General features: G+C 39.3%; 1 protein-coding gene across 1 annotated transcript; it reads right to left on the bottom strand.

Moving 5' to 3' along the window:
* Window positions 1–1,114: 1,114 nt before the first annotated feature.
* On the bottom strand, window positions 1,115–2,515 carry LOC117289180 (junctophilin-1-like). The gene is made up of 2 exons (XM_033770179.1): window positions 2,286–2,515; window positions 1,115–1,653 (listed from the first exon to the last, which is right to left on the bottom strand). Exon 2 carries the CDS (start codon window positions 1,514–1,516, stop codon window positions 1,115–1,117), a length of 402 nt encoding a protein of 133 aa, XP_033626070.1. The 5' UTR covers window positions 1,517–1,653; window positions 2,286–2,515.
* Window positions 2,516–18,073: the final 15,558 nt, after the last annotated feature.

The raw sequence follows: 18,073 nt of genomic DNA, 5'->3' as shown, positions 1-18,073 counted from the left end.
GTGCACATTCAAAACTATTGACACACTTTCAGATTTTTTGAAGAGCATTAAATACCCTTTCCAAGATCAAAATTACCCTGCCCTCTTGAAGATGGAGTATTTCAGGCCGGAGATTTCAAACAGCGATGGATAAAATATAAAAGCATAATTTATAAATAAATTCAGTGGGAGATTCCCTGAGGGATCGTCCCTCTCAAACAGCTGCTATCTACTGCCCTCGCAGTCGGTCCCCTTTAAATCCCAATACACATGGTGTTGTTGGCAGCGTTGCCGAACTCGTCAACAAACAAGGCACTTAACCATAACTGCATTTAAAAACATGTCTAATTTGCATCGGGGGAGAAAGAACATTTATTTCAGTTTTTTTTTATGTGTGCCAACACACATCGTAGTAGGGGTAAAACCAAAATTAACATAATTGCTTTGTAAAAAGTTAGGAATGTATTGCATTCTGCTCTACCAGCCAGGCTCCTAGTGGATGATGAAACCCATGCCTACAATGTACATCCTTTTTTTATTTTATTTTATGCAAGTTGCTGACACACAAGGCCTGAAGGCCACTTCAAGGTGTGGGCTACAATTATATTTTCCAGAGGCCGTTGCCACCTACTCCTAGGGCTGAAACAGGGTTACCCCTTTCACAGTCCATACAAATGTAGGCTTGGGTATCATCAATTCGAAGCCTGGCCGGTAGAGCAGAAAGCACTACCTCCCCAATTTTATGTAGCAAGTGTCACGACCGGGATCCGAACCCACACCTTGCTGATCAAACAGCAGAGCTTGAATCCGGTGCACTTAACCGCTCGGCCATGACACTACCACTGTGAAGAATGTGTTTCAGCCCCTGGTGGCAGTTGATTTGGGTCAACAACCCAAATCAGTTATGGTGTAGCCTTCACCTTGAAGTTGCCATCCGGCCTTGGGATTCATTCTTTCATTTATGGTTTATTAAAACAAAAAATTCCATGGCAACCAAGGTCTGATTCCCAGGATTTAAATACACAGAGTAATACACAATCATTTTGAAAAATGGAATAATTTGGCAAGAATATAATTTGGCGGAGACAAAACCGTCCAGCTGCATAAAGGGCGCTAAACAAATTATTTGATCAAGTTACCAGTAAATGTAAAACTTACCTCCATCGGCGTACGTCTCTTGTCCATACCCGTCTTGCAGCCCGCTGCTCCAGGTACCCTCGTAGCGTGCCCCACTGGCAAGGCTCTGAATCACCCCGTATTTTCCTTTGTATCCCTGCGTCCACTCCCCGCGATACACCCATCGCCCCTTGTTCTCCACCCCCAGTCCGTGGCGTCGGCCGTGCTCCCAGTGGCCCTCGTATGTGTTCCCGCTCGGCCAGGTGTAGACTCCTGTCACCTCAAAGCCATAGTGCCACGACCCATTATACTCGCCCTTGCCCTTGGGCCCGGTGCATACCCCATGGCCGTGGGCCTTCCCCTCCTCCCAACCACCGCAGTAAGAGCCCCCATCGTCAAAGTCGAAGCGCCCGCCGTTCATTGGAGACTGCCGTTGCACCTGCGGAGCGCGCACGAAGCTCTCGTCTCCTCGCTCAGCTCGAGGGGGTTACGTCGTTACGAACTAAACATTTGGGTTGGCGTTACTGTCTTAGGCAATGATCACATGACAGGAGATTGCTGGAAAAGATAAGAAAACGACAATATAATTAACAAACAGCACTAATAAAACTACAGTATCTGACACAAAATGCCAATCGTCGTGTCGTGTTCAAGGGCACCGGTCCGCAAAGTCAAAGTCAAAAGTCCAGTATTTAGAATACCAGTTTGAAGAGGTTGCTGTACTAGGTGTTCTGAGGTAAAGCGGTTAAGAATTCCATAGCAGACGAGGTGCAATGTTAAGGAAAGCTCCATCGCCCATTGCTATAGCGATGCGGGATACTGTAGTTGCATGGACGTACATGTACTATGAAAGCTAAGGACTGAAAGCCCAAAACAAATACACAGTAAACAAAATTACACTCTTGCAACCATCGATCCAATGAAATCAAACCAGTGGATTTCATTAAAACCAATCTATGATAGTGCAGCGGAGATACCAGCCAACATAAAAAAAAACCTACCTCATGATAACATATGCCAAGTATCCCAGCCACATACACAGGCTGTATATAACTCCACATTGCAAAACAACTGCAGACACATAGATCCCAAGCTAGAAATTAACATATAACATCACAGCAGTCCGGTCGCAATGCTCAACACAAAACAGGTTCACCAACACACAGTATACTCCACATATAAAAACCTACACATCATACACATGCGGAGGAGCCTAAGAGCAGATTGTTTCCATTTTGATCCGTAACTGCACATTACAAAGTAGCAACATAGACACACGCACGGTCCTGTGTCGACGATACAACATCAACGTCTATTCGTACACGAGGCCCTGAAATATTTCTACAGCCACTCCGAAACTCGTGGTTCTGTCTGACGCGCCGCCGACAAACACACTGTGTGCAGGTACTCAATGTGAATGCGATAGAGACAAGTGCCAGACCCTTTACACTGTGCTGATGTGCTCCAACTGGATCACTATCTTCCAATGTAACAATAGAGTCACCTCAATTTATACATGAGTGGGTACTTGCCAATGAAATGATGTCAAGTTATGAATAATGCAGTGTTGAGTGGATACATATTCAAATGACTTGAATACTTTATTTCATAATATGCTGCCTGTTGTAACAATTATAGTCACCACATTGCCTATGAATTGATGTCAAGTCATGAATAATGCAGTGTGAGTGGATACATTATTCGAATGACTTGAATAATTTATTTCATCAAAAGTATTCATTTTCAGATGCTGCCTGTTGTAACAATAGAGCGACCACCTCAATTTGCGGAGTGGATACTTTCCAATGAAATGATGTCAATTCATGAATAATGCAGTGTGAGTGGATACATATTCAAATGATTTGAATAATTTATTTCATAAAAAGTATTCATTTTCAGATGCTGGCTGCTGTAACAATAGAGTCACATCTCTTTATACATGGGTGGGTAATTTTTTGCAAATTATTATTATGATTCATGAATGTATGTATGTCAGTTCATGAATTATGCAGTGTGAGTGGAATACATATTCAAATGATTTCAGGGCAAATATTAATTTTTCAGTATGCAAGGCCCACCATTGTTCACCATTGCGCAATATGGATTACTGTTTTTTGTTTTAATTTTTTAATAAGTTTTAAAATTGACTAGGCCTAACTAGACTTTAAAAAAAAATCCAAAGAACACACATTGAGATGTAGGCTACAGTGGTAAAAACTAGAAAATTACTAGATTTGGCTTAATGTATTCTGTTTGCTTACAAGTGCACTGCATGAACAGTACTAGCGTACATGAGCGGAGAGCAAGTAAATATCGATGATATGTACACACATCTTATTTGAATAAACTAAGTGACAAGTAATTCAAGTGTAAATTTACTACAAAAGTGCACAAATTTACTTAAAGGCAGTGGACACTATTGGTAATTACTCAAAATAATTAGGCCTATTATCATAAAACCTTTCTTGGTTACGAGTAATGGGGAGAGGTTGATAGTATAATACATTGTGAAAAACAGCTCCCTCTGAAGTGACGTAGTTTACGAGAAAGAAGTAATTTTCCACAAATTTTATTTTGAGACCTCAGATTTAGAATTTGAGGTCTCAAAATCAAGCATCTGAAAGCGCACAACTTTGGGTGACAAGGGCGTCACAAAGCTACAAACTGACATGATCGTGCCAAAGGACCTGCCATAACAAAACAGGAGAAGGCAAAGTCATCTTTAAAAATGATGGAGTTATACACAAGGGCAACTTAGTTAATAATTCATACATAAACTGCAGGGGTGCACTCTGGCACAAACCTTGCAAATGTCCCCGACTGTTTGCTAACAATTACTGTGGAATGAGTGGCGAGCGATAAGAAAGAGACGAGTATTCCGAGTATTGGTACATGTGTACACGTGTCTGACGCTTTAAAGGCACTGGACACTATTGGTAATTACTCAAAATAGTTGTTAGCATTAAAACTTACTTGATAACGAGCAATCGAGAGCTGTTGATAGTAAAACACATTGTGTGAAACGGCTCCCTCTGAAGAAATGTATTTCATACAGTTTATGAAAAAAAGGTAATTTCTCACTCAAATAAAAAAAGACTAACAGCTGAAAACTTAAATGCATCTGAAAGCACACAAAGTAACGCAACAAGGTTGTTTTTCCTTATCATTATTCTCTTGCGAATTGGATGACCAATTGAGCCCAAATTTTCACAGGTTTGTCATTTTATGCATTACACCAAGTGAGAATGCTGGTCTTCGACAATTACATTGTAGTTCAGTGTGTCCACTGCTTTACACTTCCGTGTACTTCAATACATTTCAAATGCAACCGTCATCATTAGAAACGAAACGGTTTTCGTCATTCAAACATATATGTTCATTTGATCCCACAATATGGCATGAATTATGCATACTACGTACAGGGGGTAGCAACCTTGCAAACCGCACTCATCAGTTTTATTCCAGTATGTTAATTGCACATCATGAATTATGCAAAATCTACAGAATACTTACAACGTACACATTAACAAAGCTGGAAGCCTCCACCTACATCTAATCCACAAGATTGCAATTTAATACAATTTCCATGGTCACAACAAGTGAATAAACCAGAGATTTTATAAAAATTGTAATAATTACAGTAGCAGTGGGGAACATTTGCAAGGTTTGTGCCAGAAATCACCCCTACAGTTTATGTATGAATACATCATTATTTGCCCATTGTGTAGTCCAACATTTTAAGATAGTTTTGTAAACACAGTAAATGTAAATGAGATAGGCTGTTGAGAAAAAAACCTGAGCGTGCCTCTAGGCGCAAAGCGCAAACGCGTGCGAGCTTGAAAAACTTCGAGCACGAAGCCCAATAACTTTATCTTTGGTTTTAAAAGCCCTACTCGGCAATCTGGGGCATGGTTTTGTAATTTTTTTTTTTTTACGAATTTGATCTTTAAAAAAATTGATGAAAAGTAAAATAGTATATACACACTTTTTAGGGGGGGGGGGGCCCCAAAATAAACATAATTTATGTTCAGTTAGGGCAAAACAATTAATTCCAGAGAAACAGAGAAATCACATCCCTGATAAATACAGTTGAGATTTTAATACAAATTATTTTATCTAAGACAGGGCTAGAAGAGCAGGAAGCGTTTTTCCCCTCAAAACCGATGATTAATGTTTGACGCAAACAATCTCACAAAGTGGACGATAATAATTTTCCATGTTTGACAGGACCATCAAACATGTGCAGTGCCCAACTCCCGGCTGCTTGAGGTGATTACATAAGATGGATATACAGACCGTCGCCGGATATTGAATCTCAGAATTGACTTATTGACACAGTCGATAGAATAATTGGTGAGACTGGTAAACAAAAACATAGAACAAGTCATGACTTGTCCATAATGAGCAAGTGAGATAATTGCCTCGCAGTACATGTAAGCTTGGGCGATATCACGATATTATCGAATATCGCGATATTAATTTGGAAACGATTTCGATATCGGATGGATTTGGTTTTAATCGAAATATCGATATGTCGCGATATATCGCGATATATCGCAACAATCGCGATATATCGCGATATCGATTAAATATCGCGATGTATTTGCTAGCTGAGACATCTTGCACCCATAGGTTTGGAGTAAAACCAGAAGAATAGGTCATTAGAACACCTCTCTTATGCTATGACTGTCTCTTCTACAACTTTTACTTGGAGTTTGAAGACTGATGATGTCAAATTAAATTAATCGCGATTATATCGAATATCGCGATATATTGTCGGCGATATATCGTGAATAAAATAAATCGATATCGCCCAAGCTTAAGTACATGCATGTACATGTAGGTCCAAAGGAACAGGAAAATATCCAAAAGTACCAGGGGTTAAGTTCACATAAGAAGTTAGGATTAGTCCTAACTTAGGACTCGTCCTTGGAGATTTCAAAAACTTAAGGCTAGTCCTAAGTTAGGACGATAAGACTTAAGTTAGGACGATAAGACTTAAGTCTTAACTCTTTGTGAAATCCATCCCTGGGCAAGCCTTGATGAACTTCTCTCTTGAAGCTGGAGTAAAGGCCCGGTCACACAGGCCCTGATAACGAGAACGATAACGAGAACGATAAAAATGCTCGCCCTCGATTGGTTGAAATGCTCCACGCAGAATACGCCCACAATTTCCATGGTCACAACAAGTGAATAAACCAGAGATTTTATAAAAATTGTAATAATTACAGTAGCAGTGGGGAACATTTGCAAGGTTTGTGACAGAAATCACCCCTACAGTTTATCTCTTAACGTCCCATCCGAAGGACAAAGCTGTGGTTAAGTGGCACGACCAGGGCCCAATTTCATAGCACTGCTTAACGGTAAGCAAATTTGTGTGCTTACTCTAGCAGAAAAATTTGCTTAAGCCTTAGCCTATTTCACAGGTTAGCAGAAACATTGGGCGGCCATATTGCGTGTTTACCGTGGATTTGCATTGTGACGTCATTTATTTCGTGCGGTAAGCACCGGAAAGTTAGCATGCCTTTTCGTGTGCTTGCGGTATTAGTAGCGCTATGAAAAAAAAATTGCACAGTAAGCACAAAATCGGCTGCTAAGCAGCGCTATGAAATTGGGCCCAGGGCTGGAACTCACACTCTGCTGATAAGAAACGCCAGAGCTTGACTTATTGTAGACTGCTCTTATCCGCTCGACAACGACACGCTACAAGGCCTTTATATCAAGGCCTGCCTTGGTGCCCCTAAAGTGCCCTCATTTGAGAATGAGACGCCCTTCACCCCAGAACAAAGATACATGCAGTACATTACAATGTCCTGGGACCGCATGCATCCATCTGAACCTTGATCTGACCAGTCATGGATGAAATGCGATTATTCAGCTGAATTGCTCTAGCTTGCCACCCCACTCTTGTTTGATAGCATGGATTGAGTATCAGAATTATCCCACACAGAATATCTTGTTGTGAAAGTTGTACCAAACTGTTAAATGCTAGAGAAAGCTCTGTTTCCATAGCTATCATTATTTTTAGCTAGCAAGGCGGGATATGTACAGTACCGCTTGCTCAGTCTTTTGACAAAACTGACCACTATTTTTCACCTGCAACATGTACTTAAAGAAACTGTGTGGACAACTCTGGTAATTTATTAATGACCATCATCACTTTGTGAATGCAATGCACATCGCTGTAAAAATCAATTATGAAAATCAATGCATAACAAATTTGAATTTACATAAACTTGCTTGAACCTTTTTTGAAACATCATCTCCTTGTCAATGCATCACACCGTTGTCAAGATGAATTATGTAAATCAATGCATTTATTGAATTAACATTTACTTGTTTGAACCTTTTTGAAACATCCTCTCCTTGTCAAGAGGAATTATGCAGATCAATGCATAATTTAATCGAATTTACATAAACTCGCTTGAACCTTTTTAAAACATCATGGTCCACCCACTATGTGAGAAAAAAAACATGAGGTCTGTCCCATGCCGCTATCCGTCCTCCTTGAGATGCTGACATCGTCCAGGTGCCGTCAGTGACGACTTTGTAAGTCCCTTGATGGGGGGGGGGGGGGGGGGGGGGGAGAAATAGATCTCACAGACCCACGGCAGACCCAGCGATTGTTGAGGCCCTCTGATGAGAGGTATTCAACACTTTGTGTTGAGCAAATGAGGCTGTGGGAACTATAGGCCTATGTGCTACGTCTGCATTAATGTCCCAAAAGGGCAGAGACACGTCAGGACTCTGACAAATCACCATTTAGGCCTTTTTTATAACATTTGGATGCATCTTTTGCAAGGTGAATGTCGCAAACACGAGTTTCTGTGGGAGTCAGATTAATTCCTGTGTGAAAAGATAAAGAAACAGACAAAAACAATGTATTGGTAGGGCAGGCCAGGCTAGTACACTCATTTACTCAAGGGCAATGACACTCAACACTCTTATTACGTTACCATAACATTTGGCTATATCTTTTACAAGGTGAATGTCGTAAACACTAGTTTCTATATATGCGAGTCAGAATAATTCCCCTTGTGATTGTAATGAGAAAAAGAATGATGCCAAATCCTTCCTTGCCCTAATGTTCACGCATGTGATGTGTACTTCTTCTGGAACGACATGTGAGGAAAGCACGCTAGAAAATAATATCAAGTGATATTCAGCCGTTTATTGGAATTCAGCCGTTTATTTGGGGCTCATGTACAGAGCAGTAAGGCCAAGGGCCGATTTCACTAACGTCTATGTTTGCGATCATCGCTAACACACTTGCGATGAGATCGCAAACCTCAAATCCATCGCAATTGCGATGTCGCTAACTCTGCGTTTCACTAAAGTCATCACAATTGCGATGACGTTAAAAGGGAAATAAAGTTTTTGTACGAGGCTAAAAGTAGTGAGCTTTGACATCCTGCGACAAAATCGTTGGTCGTCGCTCGAAATGAAATGGCATTGTGCATAGTGCAGTTTATATGTAAATCGTTGTCATGTTGGTGCATACAAACTATTGTGGACGATGTTTAGGCATTCATTTACAAAGGGTTAAAGCATTTATAGGCCTTTGGCCTCTATTATAATTTTAGATTTTAATAAACAGTTTTCGTAAATCTGTTGTAACGGTGGGATTGATGAAAATACTGACACATATCTGTCTAATAATACTAAGCTTCACACTGTCAATTTGCCAATACATTACACATTTTTTCTAAAAATGATGGTTAAAATAATCGAACCCATATAGTATCTCCTTTTTACCGATATTAAGGGGCTCTTTGCTGCAGCTGCGTCGCTGACAGTTGTCATCGGCAATCTGAGTCTACCAGGTAAAAGACCGCAAGACTAAAATAATGTAGCGCCACTCATTTTACTCTAAATCACGGACAGTCAAAACGTACACCGCTATAGCTATAAGCACAGAATGGCGCAATGTATCATAAGTTTGCGATGAACTTTTACTTTGCGACCACTAACATGTCATCGCAAGATTGTCATCGCTAAATAAAACTTTGCGAAGAGTATATTCATCGTTAAGTTTTAGTGAAATCGTCGGCTAAAAATCCATTGCTAAGTTGCGATGGATTTTAGATTTAGCGATCGATTTCGGCGTTTGCGATGACCAAACGCGTTAGTTTCTTCTCCTCCGCTTAGTGATATGCTTATCCTCCACTCGTGAGCGATGCTGAAAAAATGACCTTCGAGCCTTTTAAGAATGTACAGTAGCACCAGCTCAATAACACTCGAAGCTTATTTTGAACTTACTTTTTTACAGTATGAGACAAAATTAAAATTTACCAATCTTTTAAGGTGTGATCACAGGTTTTCTGTGCAATAGTGGAATAATTTTTTTAAATACCCCGGTTGTACATTTTTCGTAATTTTATGCCTTTTAACAATGTTGTTTTTCTGGCATAACATTATGATAACTCCACTTTCGTCATGTCCGTCAGGGTCATGCGTAATCATCCGCTAGTCGGACAGGTGTTGTTGCGTCAACGTGCTTCACTCTTATCTGCGATCCCAAACTGCAAGATCTTCAAGGCTGTTTTTCACCTGCCTGCTTCACTCCATGTGATTTCCCTGTGGGGGAGGGGGGGGGAGACGGACGGCCGATGGGACGACTGAGACAGGATTTTGTTTTTTTCATGTTTTTTTTCTTCTTATTTGAGGTTGCCGTGATGATGAAACTTGTGGGGCAAGGTGAATGACTCGTCTCGCTTGGTCTTTCTGTCAGATTGGAGACGTTTGAATGTCTGCTATTGTTGGAGGAGGGGGGGTGGAAATCGCTTCATTTGTTGTTGCTGATTGAGATGTGCAATGCAGCCCCGAGGAGTGAGAATTATTTGTTTTTGTGTTGATTGTGTTTTGACGGACCTGTGAGGGGGTTGAAATTAGGGCAGCCTATTTCTGTTTAAAGTAGTGGCTAAACAAACTTGGATTTGGGACTTGCACTACAGGCACTCATCTTCGTGAGTGGGCAATGCCATTTTCATTTTGCGAAAGGGCACTTCCACTGGAAACCTTTTATAAAGTCTATGGGAAACTTGTTGAAGGGGCACCCAGGCCACAACCAGGCACAACAGAAGCTATGGCCTATGTGTAATGCCAGACCTGGTACTTCTTCTGTGATGCACAGTTGAACTTTGACTTCACTCCTACGTATCACAAACTGTTTGGTTTGTAAACAATTTTTTTTTATTAAGCCAGCCTCCGGTCGACTTTGCGTCAACAAAAAACAAATCGGCGACTGACTTTTCAGGATCACACTGTTCCTGAGCTACATGTAAGACCATCAGGAACTTTTTAGTCAGCAATTATTTAAGACCTGAGCGTAACTGCGATGATTTTAAGACAGTCTGAAAAAATTAACAGTCGCAATATAACAATTTCAACTTGTACGACATGTTTCCAACGGTCGGGAACCAGTCGCAAGTGCACGATTTCTCAGTTGTTTCTGACCTGAGCATATTTTGTCTGTGCGTTGCCGACGGTTTGTTGCGGGCGCAATAAAATCGTAGCTTCGCCCTGTGGCCGGCTTTAGCCGTTTCAGTGTCCCCATGTAAAATCAAGTTTTTTATTGTTTCAAATCTAGAATAAATTCCCCCACAATGGATACGTAATGTTAGACATCTACAGACTAAAGGCCCGGTCACACAGGCCCTGATAACGAGAACGAAATTGATAAAAATGCACGCCCTTGACTGGTTAAATAAGCGTTTTTGTTTTCGTTATCCTGGCCTGTGTGACCGGGCCTTTAACCAGGACAGTTCTACAAATAAGGAAACAATTACTGATTAGTGGCTAAAGTAGTAGTCCAGTCAATTTTCTATACCATCCGCCCTGGTAATAGTTAAAAAGCAGGACAGTTCTTTTCAGAACTGAGAAGTCTCCCGAACCTCCGATTATCTACTCCGCGGCAGTAGAATAAAGCAAGACAGTTCTCTAAGAACAAACTCTACCTGGCAAGTAGATACACACATGGTGTTACCGCAAACCAAATACACATTGATACCTCACCATGCAATGCCTCAAATCCTAATTACTAATTGATTTGATAAGCCTATCGATGGCTATAAAGCTCTACAATATTAATTCTTTCAAAAATGTTTTCAAATCAAAACCCCATAGTGGTTACATTAGGCAACAACCGCAGGCTTGATACTTCACGGAGGCCTCCATGCCCCCTGGTCATTGCCTTGGTGCCCTCAAAATGCTCAAGTAGAAACTTACAATTCCCTCCTAAGAGTGCCCTTTATATGTACCTAGGAAAAATGCCTTGGTGCCCTTGACCTTTTCAAAATGAAGCATACAGACTAGCAAACAAGTTCAGGCTAAATCAGGATGAGGAGATGCGGTTGAAAATCTGATCTCCGGGCTGGCTAACAAGCTAACAGGGAGGGTCCGTACATGTACCACACACTGACAACCCTTGACAGTCACACTAACCTACATCCCACAGAGACAACAAATTTCTTTAACATTTGAAAATTAGGTCAACCTGTGACCTTGCATTCATCTGCACAGAGCCTCTCAAAATACACCCCAGAGATTGTTCCTTAATAATAAAATAAAAACAGTCACTGAAATCTGTTTGACTTTCATCGTATTTTGCACACAACAAAGTTTTCAGTGTGTTTTTAAAACCATGATGTGTTGTACCACTTTTCTATTTATGTTCCCTTACTGTGAATGTGTGATGCAGACAGGCCTGGGCTCTCAGTTCTGAAAGGACAAGGCCATTTTCGCAGAGGGCATCCTCCAAGTAGAAAATCTTCAAATCTATACATGAACATGGCAAACGTTTATAATGACACCAGAGAAAAACCCTGAAACCACACAGTGCACTGCCAGGCGAAGATGATCATGAACTGTTCATGAATATTCACAAATAGTTCATGGTTGTTAATTGACATCAGTTCATGAACTGGCCATCAACGTATTTGAACAATAAATGAGACAATTGGTTGATGAACATTTCATTCATGAATTTTTGAGGTATTTTTCATGAATGTTTTTTTTTCCATGAGTTTTTCACAAACTTTTCATTCATTACAAAAATCAAATGAATTTTTTTTTTATTCTGCTCTGAGTGGCAGGCAGATAATAACTTATAATTCACTTGGATCATATTATTATCAACATTATTAAATCATTACATTTCATCAACTGTTTTACTAAGATTAGGCCTAACACCTTAACAATTATCAGTAGTAATATGCACACATAAATACGGCATGCTGCACAAGATTTAGTAATATACCACGTCCGCCATACCTTCATGGCCTCAGAATAACTCCAGCCTGCACTGTGGTAGAACATCCTCTCTGCAGGAATATTGCTTGGGTGGGTTTCGAACCCACAACCAACCCCAACTAGAGCAGGGCCCAATTCCATTGAGCTGCTAAGCACAAAAATTTGCTTAGCATGAAATTTCTTCCTTGCTAAAAACAGGATTACCAACCAAATTTACATTTGTTGCATATTGCTTGTTACTGGTATTCAGCTGTTGTTTGCTCATCCTGAAAATCATGTGGAAATTTGGTTGGTAATCCTGTTTTTATCAAGGCAGAAAATTCATGCTAAGCAAATTTGTGTGCTAAGTAGCTCTATGAAATTGGGCCCTGATGTCTTAAACACTGGACAACCCCATACTCCATCTAGAGTAATATAGAGCAGTCCTAAACTACAAATGAGATTGCAAATTTTTGACTCCAAGTGAACACCCAATCCTCCACTATCATCCCTTCTATGTCACTCCAGACCAAAATGTTCAAGGGCTTACAATAAGGGCCCAATTTCATAGCGCTGCTAAGCGACCGATTTTGTGCTTACTTTGCAATTTCTATTTCATAGCGCTGCTAACCGTAAGCACACGAAAAGGCATGCTAACCTTCCGGTGCTTACAGCACGAAAAATTATACATGACGTCACAATGCAAATCCGCGGTAAACATGCAATATTATTTTTTTTTTTACATTTTTAATTTCACTTTTTAATTTTTTGCTTTCACTTCCGAGCCAGTTTATCTTTAAATGTAACAAATAAGTCCCCCTAGACAAAATGGTGCACCCATTTTTTATAATGTATTTTACTCTGTAGTCCAATGATAAATCTCATTGACTTCTAATTTACAAATACTGTACCTTTCCTAAGATTAAAAAACTGCCAATAATATGTATTCTGATTGGGACCTAATCTACAGAACTGAATAAGACATGTCCTTCAAATAAGGTTTAAAATCCAATTTAAAAAACTAAAGTGTACAGACGTCCGGAGCTAATCCTCGAGAAAGATGCAGTTAGCTAATCATATTACCATGGCATCCGGACAATAATTTCTATAGGAGACTCGGAAGATTTGGATGGTACAATAACTGTACATTGTACAGATGGTACAATACTGTACATTGTACAACATTGTGTTATGAACTTTATTCTTATAATACAATATCTCATTGACATCATATTTTGTGCACAGTACCAGCATGTATTCGAAGGAAATAAAATTAGTTTTAATGGCTGGAGCATACCCTCATACAAAATGTGTGCAATGCATACAGGCAGAGTTTGTGCAAAACACTGCACACAAACTCAACCATAGACCAAATCAAACCCACTACACTTTAAAGGCAAAGTTTACCCTTGTTTTTTTTTTTAACCGTTTGATTGTTTTTCATGAACTATTAAATGTAGTGCGTAATACAGGCATGTGAGAAACTACCCATGAAAAAAAGAGGAAAAGAAAAAACCGGGCAAGAAGAAAATAGGAAAAGACAATATTCCTATACTTTTGTACACAGAAAGTGAAGCAACAAAGAGGAAAATCAAAACCCCAAATGAGGAAAGCAGCTGAAAAGAGGAAGTCTCACATGCCTGGTAATAGGCCTATGATACAATAAATTTAACATGTGAAAATTTCAAAAGACGGTCATGAAAATTTTTTGAGATTCACCGAAAATCCGGAGTGCTACTACTAGTACGCATGAAGAATAATCCCTAATACACAAGAAGCATTCCTGCAATGTACTCCTAGAACTACATGTATTGCTATCGCCTCGATGTGGTCTTGTGGACCCCCCCCCCCCCCGCACCTTAATTTGAGCCCTGCCCTAGCATAAAAATGTAATTTAGCAAAAGTACACGGAAAAATTGAAAAGCAGTCATTTAACAGGTTTCCCTTACATGTAGTCTAGATCAAGATATAGGGGGGGAGACTGCTGGGGTTGTGCTCATTCAATGGGAGACTTTCTGGGACGATAGAGGGCAGCAGACTTACCGGGTAAATCCATTGTTCTCAGAATTATGTTCAGAACTACGTAAACAATGGAAATTTACCCGGTATGTCTGCTGCCGCCTAGCGTTGGAAAGTCTCCTATTGCTGATCAATGCTATTTATAGGAACGTGAACATGACAGGAATTGTGGCAGTGGGTTAACAATAAATGAAAGGTTTGTTGATGCAGATCAATATTTTGATAAAAAGAAATGTACATTTTATTTTACCATTGTGGGCCCAGCAAGAATCAGAGGCGACACTAAGCTATTCTGGGGAGGGGATAATTTTGAGTTAAATGTGTGTACCGTTTAAACTAAAAACATCTCATTTTTTGTCCTATTTTACTTCTTCACTAAAAAAAAACTATTTAAGTCTTCACAGCTGCTTTTGTATTTGGATTCTGAGCTAGAGCTCAATAATTGATGTCTCACTACACATCTGGTGTTTTTTCTTCTTCCTTGTTTGTTGTATTAAAGGCACAGGACACCTTTGGTAATTGTCATAGACTAGTATTTTCACTTGGTATATATTTATAATTTTTTAATTTTTTAATGCAAGTCGCCAAACACACAAGGCCAGTAGGCTACTTCAAGGTGTGGGCTACAATTATTTTTTTCCAGAGGCCGTTGCAACCTACTCCTAGGGCTGAAAAAGGCTAACCCCTTTTACAGTCCATACGGATGTAGGCTTGGGTATCATCATGAAGCCTGGCCAGTAGAGCAGAAAGCACTATGTACCTCCCCAATTTAATTGCAAATACATTTAAAAAATGACATTTGGACATTTGGGCTCAATTTGTCAGCTAAATTGCAAGTACCGGTAGATTAATTTAAGAAAAAACCTCTTGCTGCCAAAAAATGTGTACTTTCAGATGCCTGAGAAAGGCTCCAGGCCTGCGTAAAGTCTTTCTCAGATTTAGATATTAGTGAGAAATTACGTGTGTTACCTCTTTCTCAAAAACTATGTTACTTCAGAGGGAGTTGTTTCCTACAATGTTTCACTATCAACGGCTCACCATTGCTTGGTACCAACTACATTTCTATGCTACGTTTTTTAGTAATTACCAATCGTGCCCTGTGAGTGCCTTTAAAGTGGGGGTGTTTAATGCCATGGCTTGTTTCATCTCCTCACGATTGTGTGCCAGCGAAACCCAGACTTTATAAGTTCACGGACTGCGTACACTGTACACGTTGTAACTGTCGCTGACTTCTGACTTTTCTACTTGTATCCTACCAGTACCAGCTTGTGTAGTGCGTTAATGAAAAGGGCAAAACCTTCAGTGCACTTAGTGTACAGATGTATTGTAGCTGACTCATGTTTTTTAGCGTCTACACAGTTTATTAAAAGGAATGGATGGAATGTTTCAAAGTGCACAACTAAGATTGGACTCCGATGTCAGCTAAGCTACCCTTTCCAACAAATAAATACAATTAAGGCCAAGTAAAATAAATAACATGTTGCTCGTCCCCGCCCGCCTCGGTTTTGGCGACCGCACCAACTTTTTTGTTATTTGTTATTAAAAAAAAAAAAACTTTAAAATCAATTTACATATTATTGATAGCTACTTCAAATGTACCCTTCATTTTTATTGAATTTCATCATCTTTCTTACATGTAGGCCTACAAGAAATGCTATTGCAACGCATAATGAAAACTCGTTACTTTGAAACGTTTTGCCCTTCAGGTTTGCATGCCACAGTTCTTTGCACAAGAACGTGATGCCATGCACACAGAATAACTCTGGAGCAATCAAGCAAGAATAACTCTTTAGAAAGAATTACAATGTATCAAAATGGACACAGAAACACACACAGAATTTGAGGTATACAGAAATACTCATAACCATCTTCAAATACGATGTGGCGGCCATCTTAGACATGGTGGCCATCTTGAAAAAATAACAAAAAATCTGAAAATAACAAATTACAAGGACCTCCCTCACCAACTTTTTCAAAAAGTCCGGACGAGCAACATGTTATTTATTTTACTTGGCCTAACGGTCAGTAATTTTTCAAGTGTAGCCATTAAAAGTCATTCAATTCTAGATAATTATGTAATACATTACATAATTTTTTATGAGAGTCTTTTATCCAGTCTCATTATTATTTCTCTAACTAATCCAATCATAAAATCAAGCCTCAAGGTTTTTGAAGATTACGAATTACGTTTTTAGATGAATTATGAACTGGTCTAACAAATTGTGTATTTCTATTTTAAAATTTCTTTCTGATTTTTTTCTTGGCACAAATTATTCTCAATAGATTTAAAAAATAAAGGCAAATAAACCCACAATCACCATGGATCTATTTGTGTTATAAATCTACCTAAAAACTTTGGAACATGCCATGCTCTGATCCACACACAAGCAGTGATTTTATATAATTGTTTGTTTCTAAATTCTATTTTTTTATGAAAGGGCACCATGTTCTTTACTGACCTACCTAGTCATTTACACCTTTCTTCATGGTCATTTTGGGTAAGAAAAATAGTTTTTAGTCTTGGTCTAGTCACGGGGGAAGAGTAATTCTACCTCCATGGTCAAGTCAAAGACAGTACTTCTAGAAACTATAAGGCTCCCCTGTGAGCCTTAGTTTCTAGAAGTACTCTTTAAGTGCAATATATCCATCACTGCAATAACCGGATTCCCAATAACCTATCTTTCTGAAAGTTTGTATACAAATACTCAGCGCCTTGAGTACCTTGTTTGGTAGCGTGCGCTATATATATAATAAGAGTAAAGACTTTGATATTATTATTATTATTATTATTATTATATTATTAAGTACAAAGACGGCATGTAACACAAATCCTAGACCCAGTGACTGGGACGCTAGATTCCTTTTTTCAAAAATGTGGACATTATCTAGTGCCCCAGTCACTGGGTCTACACAAATCCTTACTCTATGCACAAACCATGGAGGATGAGAGATCCATCATGGATGGTTAAAAATAAACATGACGTTTGCCATTTTTACTGAATTAAAATTCCCTGCAAACTTTACCCCACATGTTTATATTTTTGTTTCAACCTGCACGCAACACTTCATGGAAAACAGAGTGGAGTTTGCAGTGTAAATTGCAAATAATGAATGTTAAAAAAATCAGTGCATCTAAAAAATAAAATCCCACGAGACGTCTTGCCAGGCTCATCCCAATCAGAGGTAAGCCGCCGGGGTCAGCGCGGCATCACGACGGCATCCCAACTAGCCGAACGCCGCCATCATCTTGGCATTCCCGTACTCCAAAAACTTTGCTCGTTTCTCATTGATTTTAACCTGAATCTCTGTCAATAGCCAACACATTACATCTTCTAATTGATCTCAGAGAATGCTTTCAATAGAATCTGATAAAATCGTGATGTAACTACCTGAAACGATAATAAAAAGAAGATTGTATTTACCTTCGTCGAGTGTGTCATGCTGCTGTCACTGTCATATCGGCCATTCTTTACCGTGAGAGTGCAACAAAAATTAAGAAGAAACTGCGTATGGGCGATTCCATTTATGAGCGAGGTAATGAACTATTATTAAAATGTGATGCTGTAAGAAAGATACAAGTAGGCCTAAGGGCCTACCTTTTTAACTGAAGATGTAAACATGGTTAACCACACTTAAATTACATTTGTGATAAAATTTGACTTAAGAAAAATTGACTATTTTTGTAAATAAATTTGACTTCAGAGAAATGGAAATAGTCAATGTACAAGTA

The sequence above is a fragment of the Asterias rubens genome, chromosome 4 (assembly GCF_902459465.1).
Source record: "Asterias rubens chromosome 4, eAstRub1.3, whole genome shotgun sequence".
Classification (NCBI taxonomy): Eukaryota; Metazoa; Echinodermata; class Asteroidea; order Forcipulatida; family Asteriidae; genus Asterias; species Asterias rubens.
This window is presented reverse-complemented; position numbering and strand designations above follow the sequence as displayed.

Coding starts and splice junctions, on each gene's coding strand:
- LOC117289180 (XM_033770179.1), bottom strand. CDS start 1,516: ATGAACGGCGGGCGCTTCGACTTTGACGATGGGGGCTCTTACTGCGGT.